Source organism: Megalobrama amblycephala, linkage group LG9 (genome assembly GCF_018812025.1).
Source record: "Megalobrama amblycephala isolate DHTTF-2021 linkage group LG9, ASM1881202v1, whole genome shotgun sequence".
Lineage (NCBI taxonomy): Eukaryota > Metazoa > Chordata > Actinopteri > Cypriniformes > Xenocyprididae > Megalobrama > Megalobrama amblycephala.
In genome coordinates this window covers 29348033-29359614 of record NC_063052.1, presented here as the reverse complement: position 1 = coordinate 29359614, position 11582 = coordinate 29348033, and the positions used below count along the sequence as shown (strand labels likewise).

The 11582-nt window shown below is 38.9% G+C and overlaps 1 protein-coding gene across 3 annotated transcripts; it reads right to left on the bottom strand.

Moving 5' to 3' along the window:
- Positions 1 to 1786: 1786 nt before the first annotated feature.
- Positions 1787 to 11288, bottom strand: clk2a (CDC-like kinase 2a). Of its 3 annotated transcripts, none has more exons than XM_048202582.1 (13): positions 11134 to 11288; positions 9802 to 9995; positions 8969 to 9236; positions 8019 to 8109; positions 7060 to 7126; positions 6232 to 6348; positions 5614 to 5780; positions 5360 to 5454; positions 5091 to 5220; positions 3617 to 3699; positions 3168 to 3247; positions 2966 to 3056; positions 1787 to 2597 (listed from the first exon to the last, which is right to left on the bottom strand). In XM_048202582.1, the coding sequence occupies exons 2-13, from the start codon at positions 9993 to 9995 to the stop codon at positions 2406 to 2408; spliced, it is 1575 nt and encodes a 524-aa protein (XP_048058539.1). In that variant the 5' UTR covers positions 11134 to 11288; the 3' UTR covers positions 1787 to 2405. The 3 variants fall into 3 exon arrangements, with proteins under 3 accessions (XP_048058539.1, XP_048058540.1, XP_048058541.1); XM_048202583.1 differs by having other exon boundaries at positions 9802 to 9998; positions 11134 to 11278; XM_048202584.1 differs by lacking the exons at positions 8019 to 8109; positions 9802 to 9995; positions 11134 to 11288 and having other exon boundaries at positions 8969 to 9101.
- Between the last annotated feature and the right edge of the window lie 294 nt (positions 11289 to 11582).

Genomic DNA, 11582 nt, shown 5'->3' with positions numbered 1-11582 from the left:
AATCCACGCACAGACCGTTCAGTGTTTAGTAGTGCAATGTCCGAGTCTCTCTTGTAGCAAGAAACATTTACTAGACCGTGGACTAGCTTTGACTCCCTGAACAGTGTCCGCGCAGCCGAATTTTTATGACCATGGACGGTGCACGTGTGCGTGCATCCGAACGCGTCTTTCCGAGCTCATGGGCAAAGTTGAAAGGCCCGCGCGCTCATGAGCAAAGGAGTATCTTAGAAAGATTTGCGCGCTCAACTGTGAGCGAGACGGAGGGGAACGTGGGAAAAGTATACCTGGGCCTTTACCGCTCCAAATCAGAGGACTGGAGCTGACGGATCATATCGGGAATAACATGGGGGGCATTTGCTTGTTTGGAGAGTTACTGTCATATTGGTGTGGGGGAAGGACACAATACTGAACCAAAGCTCGATTTAATTTCATTGTCATTAGCCTACTTCATTTTTTTAAATTGTTTACACATAGGTGACTACATAGAATGAATTGTTACTGTAGAATAAATAGGCTAATCACAGTAAAAATTAAAACAAACCGGCACACATAGGCTATTATAAGCGCGACTCATGGACGGTGACGCACGCTGCATAGAAACAGCTGCTGCAGCGACTCTGGAAAGCTGAGTTTACCGGCGCGATATAAAAACATATCATGTTATATGTACTTTTAATAATACATTTTTCAAATCATATATAGGCCTTCGCAACAGATATGACTATTTCCAGACCAAAGTAGTGTCTGGAAATAAAATGAAATATTCTGGCACCTTTGATTGGGTGGGCCAGCCATCAATCTGGGTGGGCCAGTGCCGTCCTGGCCCTTCTGTAGCCTCGCCACTGCTTCAGACAGTCTGCCCAAAACAGTTTTTAGCCATTGGGTAATTTCCAACTATTTTAATTAGCTCATCTACAGTTATCAAATCTTTTAGCTTCTCCCTAATAGTGGCATGGCCTGTTTTGTAACATTTATCTTATGTTATCTTATGTACCATTATGCAGCTGCAAGTTCAGCTAGGGTGAGACCTACAGTGTTATCTTGCAGGCATGTTACCCATATCTTGAAGGCCAAAAGAGTAGCTTACTATCTTACTGCAAGTTTAGCTAAAAGGAGACATACAGTGTAAATCACAGAGACCATTCATATATTCTGCAAATATATTCAAAATATCTAATAAACAATACTACAATAGAACACTTTTAAGGTTCTACATAGAACATTTTTGCATGCGTGTAGAACTACTACAACCTTAATTCAGTTGAACAAAGATGTAAAATTGAAAGAGTGAAGGCTCTAAGGACTTAAACTACTATATGACTACACAGCCAAAATATTACATATTCCAAATATTATTCTCAAATTAAGGCATTCTGGTTAAGTATATATTAGTCTAAAAGTGAAAACAGTTAAATGTATGCCTTAAATCCATTTAAAATAAAATATTGCATGGGGGAAAAAATGTTAAGATAAGCTTCAAACTATTTCTGAGGTATGTGATTATTATAAACCACAGAAGGCTGTAATTTCTACGTTTTCTGCCTTTCCTTATCTGTAAAGGATGATTATGGCAGAAGACAGTGTTTTATAGCATTAAACTCAGATTAAAGCACTGCACTAATGCCCAATTAAGTGCCAAATGTTTAATTCATATCAGCATAGAATATCATATGCACACAGTCGATATAGAAATGACTCGACAAGAATTTTTTGATTGTAAAAACATTTTGCCTGAAAAGCCGCTGTGAAAACATTCACAGCAAGCAAACAGACAGGCTCTTTATTCTATAGTCACAACATGTTTATTCATATTTACACATTTATAGTCAAATCCATACAAACACACAAAAGGAGACGTCCGGTTAACTAAATAAATACTGTAAACGAGTTGAGGGACACAATCACCAGAACACTGCTGCTCTGTTACTTGGTTTAAATTGAACTGAATACAAACAGTGTCGCAATGCATTTGCGATTATCAGCTAAGGTATTCGCCCGATAAATAATTATATTGTAACAGTGATGCTTGTTTGTCAGTTGTTTTCCAAAATGGAGTGTTACATTAATGCTTTTTCCCCCACCACTTATGGCTGTCCACAAAAACCATTAGCCACAATTGGCTGGAAGAACTGAACTTGAGAGGGTATATTAACTCAACAACCCTTCCGAAAGTCCAATCAAGCATCTTTTAGATGTGCCAAGTTCCTCACATTCTCCTGCTGCGCATGGTTCTCACATTATGGGAAGATGATCGAGAAATCATATGCTGTGCACCTGCTTCATTAGGTTCTCTTGCACTATAAAACTTTACTCAATGTCAGTTCAGCTCCACAACTCTCTTGGCATGCGAGTCCTCGAGTTTTTTTGGCGTAAGACAGAGACGTTTGGTTGAAGATGAATCATTGTCACCGGCTGATGTCGCGGTTTCCCTCCCAGCTCTTGCCTGCGCTCTGGTCAGCGCTGCTGATGGTGCTCTGAAAGAAAGGATGCCTCAGGGCCGCAGCGAGACTGAGACGCTTCGTGGGCTCATACTCCAGCATGGCCTCGATCAGATCGAACAGCTGATGATGCTCTTCAGCTTCTGATAGAAGATATCTCTGTGAGAGAGAGAGAAAGGATAAACATTATTGTACATACATTAACATATGGCTGCCCACATTCACAAACATTCAAAAATACATTTTATATCCATTACTCCTGACTATATTCACTTTGAAGGCAAACTCTCATTTACATGTCTGAAATGTGAAGAAAAAAAAACACCTTTTAACATGTAGAATTACAAGGATAAATTAAAAGTTACAAAATGATAGAATGTCAGAACTCAAATATAAATAACTTTTAAAAATCAAAAGTAGTTTCTAAAGTATTTATCATCAAATAAATGCAGCCTTGCCCCAAACTTTTGACTAGAATTAAAAAAAATTATATTTTATATTTATATACACACCAGTCTGTTACTTACCCGTAAAGGTTTGCAGTTTTCTCTGACGTATCTTCCTGCTGAAGAGTTCTCGTCCCAGTCCAGGCGTCCACGATAAAAGTATTTCTGTTTCCTGTGTGGTGATCAGAAATCATCATTTTAGTTGCACAACATGCTGCACATACAAGCATGATTGACGTAGAAACTGTACTTTGAATCCCAGTTAAGAGGGTCAAAAATTTACCTAGTCTTGCGAATCATTCGGGAAGGAACAGGGCCCAAAATTCTCTCCATCATGGCTAAATGCTCCCGATTATCATGAGTCTGAAAATCAGATCAAAAAAAGAAGAACAAAATTAGTATGGATGAACATTACTTAGTTGATAAACATATTAGACTGTTTAGCAACGCATTTTTGCCACGTTTTACAATGCAGGTATGACATATGTTCCTGTACAGTGAGCTCTGTGTGTGCATGAGAAAGAGAGAGCATTAGTGAGCTCATCTGAGGTCAAAGGGTGAACGGCAGGTGTCTGGCTTCAATGTGCGTGCGTGGACACCTGTGACCCTTTGGTCAGATTCTACTTGATCTTAAGCTGCTTAGTGAATATAAACAAGAGTGGCTGTGTAGACCTGCTGTCATGACTCAGAAAAGTGGTACGAAAAAGGAAGTAGCGGAGTTGGATTTTGTACCTGGAAGAGTGTAAAGCCGAGGTAGTACTCGAAGAGGATGCAGCCTATACTCCACACGTCACACGGCTGACTCCAGCCCAATTCTGCAAGGCAAAACAATTTGGTACACTGTTTTGAGCTACAGGCCCTGTTTCCACCTAGTATTAAGATGCGTTTTGGTGCGATCGGATAATGAGTGGACGACGCTAAATACAAGTGTAAACGTGGTCTAAAAATGTTTGAGCCTATCCACTTACAACCACTTCCAAAAGTAGTCAAAAACACATTAGATCGGATTGCTTTCGGCATGTAAACGCTCATGTGGTCAAATGTGTTCGAACAGACACAAAAGACCACCTACTGACCGAATGCATGAACATATGAAGTGTGCTAGCCAGACGAGACTTAAAAAAAAAAAAAAAAAAAATGGACAAGAGACGGAATAAACACCAGGTGTAAACGGGTATGCGTCTGCCTTATCTACTTGTGATCCGATCGACCAAAACACATCTTAATACCAGGTGTAAACAGGGCCATAAAATCATCTGGTGGTGACATCATGCTACTGCATCATAACCTTGCAGGACACTGTACGGTTTATTCAGTCAGAAGCACATGTGCAAACCGTTTAGGTCAGTGGTTCTCAACCAGGGGGCATCATTAAACTTCCAAGGGGGCCTCAAGATGACTCAAAATTATTTAAAATAAGACAAAACAAGCATGAAGCTAAACAACTTTTACAAAAGATTACCATTTCAGATAAATGCTGTTCTTTTGAACTTTCTATTTGTCGAACGATCATGAAAAATGTATTTCAGTTTACACAAAAAAAAATATTAAGCAGCACAAGTGTCTTCAACATTGATAATGATAAGAAATGTATCATAAGCACCAAATCAGCATATTAGAATGATTTCTGAAGGATCATGCGACACTGAGGACCGGAGTAATGACGCTGAAAATTCAGCTTTGCCTTCACAGGAATTTAATTACATTAACAAAAATATTAAAATGGAAATGAGTTTTTACATTTTAATAATATTTCACAATATTACCATTCTCATTGTATTTTGATCAAATCAATGCAGCCTTGGTGAGCATAAGAGACTTTATAAATCATTTAAAAATCTTACTTTGAGCAGTGGTGCACTTATAAATAACAACCCATTTGCTCATTTATATTAACAGCAAAGCAACATGCAGAACATTTCATAAGAGATTAAGGTTGGGTATCAGCTTTCATGGCAACCAATCTTACGTTGGACGATTCCCTGCAGTCTGCTGAATGAAGTCACTGACTCTAATTAAATTCCTTGTGGTGGAAAGGAAGAAGCTAATATGCTGTGTTGCTGCAGCGATTAACCCCATCTAGTCCTGTGCCTCAACTAATCTCGCTTCATGCTAATAACAAGAGTTATTATAGCTCAAATTCGGGATAATGTGTACTGCTAAAATACATGCTGTTTGGTCAGTCACAAGGCACGATTGCCCTTACCTAGAATAACTTCAGGTGCTCTGTAATGCCTGGTAGAAACGATGGTGCTGTGGTGCTCATGGTCAAATGTAGCACTACCAAAATCCACCACCCTCACTGCTGTGCTCTTCACAGTACGCTCGTCTCGCTTCTACCTCAGAGAGAAAGAGTCAATTAATATGCATATCCTTTAGTGGACAACTAATGTGTTTTCCGATAGCTGATACTAATATGTTAACATACAAAAACAATTGGTTTAGTTAAAAGCTAATGACAAACTCTTTCATCACCTTTTCCACATTGTATGTGATTGTGAAGTCAGAGTTGACAAAGAGAATGTTCTCTGGTTTCAGATCTGTGTGGGTCAGTTTGTTTTCATGCAAAACTGCAGAGGAGAAACAGACCACAATACTATGAACTGCAGAACTGGCCCTTTAAAACATGGCAAATGGAGTCCAACCTTTGGATAATTTGTGGAAAACACAAAAAACAAAAAAAAACAAAAAACACACACACACCGATCCTTACTAGAATGTTCACTTACATTTGACAGCCAGGCAGATCTGGTAGGCCATATGACGCACTTGGCTGATGGAGTAGGGCAGGTAATTGTTTTCTTTGAGGAAATCAAAAGTACTGAGAGCCAAGAGCTCAAAACTGATACACATATGGCCATGATAGTCGAACCAGTCAAACATCTGCACACACAGACTAAGAATCGAGAAACAGAAAAGTAGACAAGTTAAAAAGTGGAATTTTGTAAGCAAGTTATCAATTTAGTTGTTTTTGGTGTATTTTGAGGTAAAAGTACTTCATATACAATTCCTCAAAAATTTGCTAATTTTGTAAATCGTGCTAATTTATGGGGCAGTTGTGGTCTAATGGTTAGAGAGTGAGGGTTCGATTCTCAATTCCGGCAGGAAATGACTGAGTTGCCCTTGAGCAAGGCTCCTAACCCCCAATCACTCCCCAGATGCCACAGCAAAATGGCTGCCCACTGCTCTGGGTGTATGTGTATGTGTGTGTTCACAACTCACTACTTCTAAAGTGTGTGCACTGACTTGAATGGGTTAAATGCAGAGGACAAATTCTATGTATGGGTTACCATACTTGGCCTTCACATGTAACTTTCACTTTCATTTTCATTCTGCTGTCAACTCACTTCTTATTCTCAGGATCCTTTTCATTGATTCTTTCCAGTACGTTGATCTCCAGCCGGGCAGCCTCTTTGTACTTTTCCACATTTTTGATGATCTTCAGAGCGACATGTGCTCCACCCCTTAACCAAGCAGAAGAGCATTAGTTTAAACATTGCAGTGTTCACTTATCTGTAAGATAGCTTCCTAACTGCATACATGTATTCGACCCTGCAATCAAAAGGAATTAACTACATGTATGGGTCCATCCACGTTAGCGAGCACAGCCATTTTAACCTTGAATGTGCAAGGCTTCCGTTGTCAGCCACACAAAAACAGCTTCTTGATAATGCAAACTGGTATTCCTTATATTATTTAACTTATTATCATAAGCAAACACACTGGTTTGTAGAGCAACAGTTTTACCATTTACTGCACTTTGCAATAGCTCTAGTTATTTACCTATAGTGGCTAATGAATCTGTCTCTGAATCTGAAGTCATAAGAAATACCTTACTTCTGCACTGGAAAATAAGATGTTTAGATTTGTCTGTTGTAGGGTGACAAGTAAAACTGATAAATTGCAAAAATGCTGATTATAGATCAATAAAAGCCCTAAACCTCTGTTGAGAGCTGGGGTAGTCCTTATTTCTCTGAATATTTTCTTACAGGACACAAACCTATAAGCCCTTGGCCTTTCTTGCTACCTGTAATAATGGTACACTGCATTTTTACCTCCCAGAGCAGATCTTTTTCAGCCCAACAACTAGACAAAGAAACACATTTTGTTTGAAGTTCACACCATGTTGGTTTTGTAATAAAGCAGCTGATTGGTCGCTAAGCGACGACGCTCACCTGCGATGATCAATACATTGCATCACCCTCCCGAAGGTGCCCTCGCCCAAAGTGCTGACAATCTCATCTAAGAGACAAATAGAGGGAAAAAGACGTAGAGAAAAGGGAGGGGAAATGTAAAGAGCTTAAATTAGACAGCGCATTTAAAGAGAAATCCTAAACAAGTTTCCTAGAATCACATTTTTAATGTTAACTGTGACTATCTATTCAGGTTAACCTAAAAAAAAAAAACGACAAGAGTCAATACGCACACTTTCGATGAAAGGAATAAAGTAAACATGTTTGAAAAAAAAACGCATGTTTTTTCAACAACAAAAATAGTCTGCATTAGTTTAAAAAAAAAAAAAAAAAAAAAAAGTTACGAAAAACAGACTTATGTAGGTCCGACGCAGAAGGACCGCTAATAGATAAAAAATTAACAGGGATTTTAAAACAACAGGACTGCTTAAAACTAATTCGAAAACTAAAACGACTATTTTACGACTATGAAAAATGACATGCATAATACCTATGGAAATATCTGCATGTCACAGAGCAATCAAAATCGAATAAATCGAAATGATTGACAGCATACGATGTAGGGGTAATGTGAATAACCTTGGGACATTAATAATAATAATAATAATAATATGGGACATTACGGAGACTGGAAAAAACTAAATCTGGGAACCTGGCAGTCAGGAATTAAAAAGGATCATAATACTTCTACACAGCAATACAAACACCCCATTCCCACTGAAAAGAATAAAAAAGGAGCTACTAAAGACATGTTCGACATGCCTTCCCCCTTGCCTGTTTCGGCAAAAGGGGAGAACATTCTATGGCAGCATCATCATCACCACCAACATCATGATCATGACCTCCTGCCCTCCCCTGTGTGTGTCTGCTGTGTGCTGGTACTGATAGGGAGAAAGGTTACGATATAGGAGTAGAGGAGTAGTAGTAGTGGCAGTGTGTACATCTCTCTTGCAGGACGTCGCCACTCCGACAGATCAGGTGACCCTCCTCGTCGTCCCTCACACACAGTGCCCGTGTCCCGCTGTCACTCCGCTGCTTCGGCCCCGGCCAGGGTCACAGGTCAGAGGTCACGCCACGACCGCAGAGGGAGGAGGGGAGGTGGGCGGAGCGGGGAGAGTGGAGGGGGGCAGCCGTAGCCACGGCGACGAAGATGAGCAGTGTTGTAGTTGTTGTAGGTAGTTTGGTGGTCATGGGGCGAATCGTATGACACCACGTGAGGAGATATATATAACGATAGGGATATAGTGCAAGGGATCAAGTCAAAGATAACATTTTACCCCTCCCTTCTTGCTTGCTTTCAAACTCCCCCTCATCCCTCTGCCTAGCAACCCTGACAAAAAGTCACAAAAAGCAACCTGCATCAACATTTACTCATAGAAGAGCACATGAGTGAAGGCATTGCTAATTCACAACATGACAAAAGAAACAGGTTGCTCTACTGAGAGACTGGAAATAAAATTAAAGAGCTGAAATTATGGAGCAACTTTGCATGTTTTCATAAAAACAAACTGTGAAAGAGTTATATAGGCGTGTAGATAGAGCAAGAAAAAGAATGGATGAGAGTTATGAGATATTTCAGAGGCTTTCCCAACAAACACATTTACTACTTATATTTACATTAATGTCTACTGCATTGAGTCTCACTATAATGTTACAGTTGGGCCAATTCGATAATAAACACTGAAAGCCAAGACTTAGACTAGCACTATTAAAAAAGACAAAATGTCAACAAAAAGAAGAACATAAAACAAAAGAGTTCATACTTACCAAATCCTGGGGCTGTGGAAAAGAAAAGCGTTACGGAGAAAGAGAGACAGGAGCGTGTAGAGGTAGAGAGAGAAGAAGGGATTTGGGGGTGGGAAAGAGCAGGCTCGGGTATTGAAGTACTCACCGAGGAGGATGGGCTATAGGACCTGGTTCTACGCCGCCTTCGTTTGTGCTTACGCCTGCTGCCTTTCCTCCGGTACGAGTCCTCGCGGTCCCGATCGCGGCCCCGTCGGAAGTCGAAGCTGGGCGAGGCGTCGCGGGAGTAGTAGTTGCTCGGCGTCCTGTGTTCCCTGTCGCGATCCCTGTCCCGTTCCCGGCTGTGGTCCAGGCGCCGATGGCTCTCGCCGTAGTGTCTGTCGTATGGCCTGCGGTCTGAAGAGCGGTTGTCGTAGCTGGGAAGTGTGATATACCATAGAATCACTTACAGAAACAATGATCCTTCCAAGTTACCGTTGCTTACTTCCTGGTATTTAATTAATAATCATTAAAATATTTTAATAAAATATTAGAGCCGACACCCCAAAATGAACGAAGACTTTACCATGTCATCAAAGGTTTGTGCCCCTAAAGTAAACGGTCTGGAAAGTTTAAGATCAAAGTGCACGACAAATAAAGTTATCGTCTCCTAAAAGAAAAGAACTGATTCTCAACTGCTGATAAGAGACATCAGCAATTCCAGTCTTACTTCCTGTTACATACCTAAATAATAATGTTACAAATTTGCATAATGCCAGCCCTATGGTCTAAAATAATAAAATAATTATAAATAATAAATAAATATAAAATTTAAAAAAATATTGGAATTGTGATTTAAAAAAAAGCTTCATGTTTGCTGTGTTTATATATTGACATCATTATAAAAGGAAATATTGCTATTGTAATATTTCACTGAAGAAAAAATAATAATAATAATAATAATAATCAAGAAAAATACTCATGCAATGAAAACGATCATACCTCCTGGATCGAGCATAGCCGGCATCCTGCCTGTGTCCTCTCCCTCTCCTCTCACGTTCACTACTGGAGGAGAATGTCGGCGAACGGCGATGCCGAGGTTTTCTCCCTCGCTCTCTGTCTCTGTCCCGATAACGATCTTGGTAGCTGCTGTGGCTGGCCCTCTCCGAGGACGGGTACCGTCTGGAGTGTGGCATCTGCTTAAGATATATCAAAGAGAAATAAAATGCAACGACTTCACAAAACCTGACTTTTAGTCTTATTACTACCATGAAGGAACATGCCAAATGGCTGCCCATATGTTGGCATTTTAAAGAGGCAGGTCTAGAACAGGTGTTAAAAACATTTGGAGAACAATTTTACCATAAGGAAGTCTGAGATTTTAATTTAAATTTTAAAACATTGCCACATTATTTTCTTTTGTATGCTTGACACATATGTTGTTACTGTCATACAAACCATTCAAGTCTGCCTGGAAAACAAGCTTAAACTTTTTAATTTTTTTTTCATTCATCAAGGATAGGTGTGTGTGTGTGTGTGTGTTTATGTATTATATATATATATATATATATATATATATATATATATATATATATATATATATATATATATATTTATATTATATTATATATAAGGGTATTTTGCATAAAATATATATTTTTTGCTATAAAACATAAGGGGGGGGGGTAATAATTTCTGTAATTTAGAGAAAAAAAGAAAGAAAAAAAAGAAAATTATTTAAGTAACATGTAAATGTATTAGAGAGTATTTATAATCTGAAAATTAAACATTTAAAATACATTCATGGAGAAATTCTGCCCCAAACTGTATCAAGAGCCAGTTATTCGAGCCAACTTCTATATTTAGCAGAGAAACCGCAGACCAAGACGTAACAAATATGCAAATATTCAATAACTCGAAATTAACTATATTATAGTGATAAATGTGATCAGATGTACAGATGTTTATTATGCATTATAAAAAGAAAAGCGACATTTCTGCAGGAACGAATACATATCTCACCAACTAGCTAAAGTTGTTGTTGTTGTTGTTTTGAACCCCTGTTTCTTTTGCAGTGTAACACCAAGAACGTCATATATTAATCGTCTCTATTGTTTAACTAAAATTCGTGCGGCAAGGTCGATACATGACATGGTGTCGCAACGTTTGAAAACGGAAGATAAATATTATCTTTTTCTCGCTGACTAGCTGCTATGCGCGTCGACGGCCATTTTGAGATCTTCTAATCTCCATTTCTCAAATGCTCGTTCCTCGGGTTTTCGGCTGAGATAGGAGCAAAAAGTAACAGAGAGTAAAATAATGTTTTGTAATCACCGTTTTAGCAGCCAGCCCTGTCCGTTTATCCCAAAGAAAATCCGTGTTGACGCTTCGGCTACAAATTTCTCACTCAAGCCCAATTAAACAGTGAAGGAAAAAAACTACTTCCGGTCCCTCCTCCTAAAACGGCTTCTTTATGCGCGCGCGTGCCATTTGCACAACATTCAGCGTGAACAGTGCGCTATTTATTCCATAATGATAATCCACAAAGAATGTGCCATGTTAGTTAAAGTTTATTTACACAAACATAGTTACAATAGCCACCAGTGTCTGCACAAAAAGAAAATACACATATAATACGGAAAGACAAGGTTTTTTTTGTATTTGAAGATTAAATTATGATTTTACAGTAGAAATAAATGCAGTCATTTTGGTTGATACTACGGTAAGAGTAACACAGTATAAGTTATTTTATAATTGCTTATTATTTTAATGGTATTGTTCAT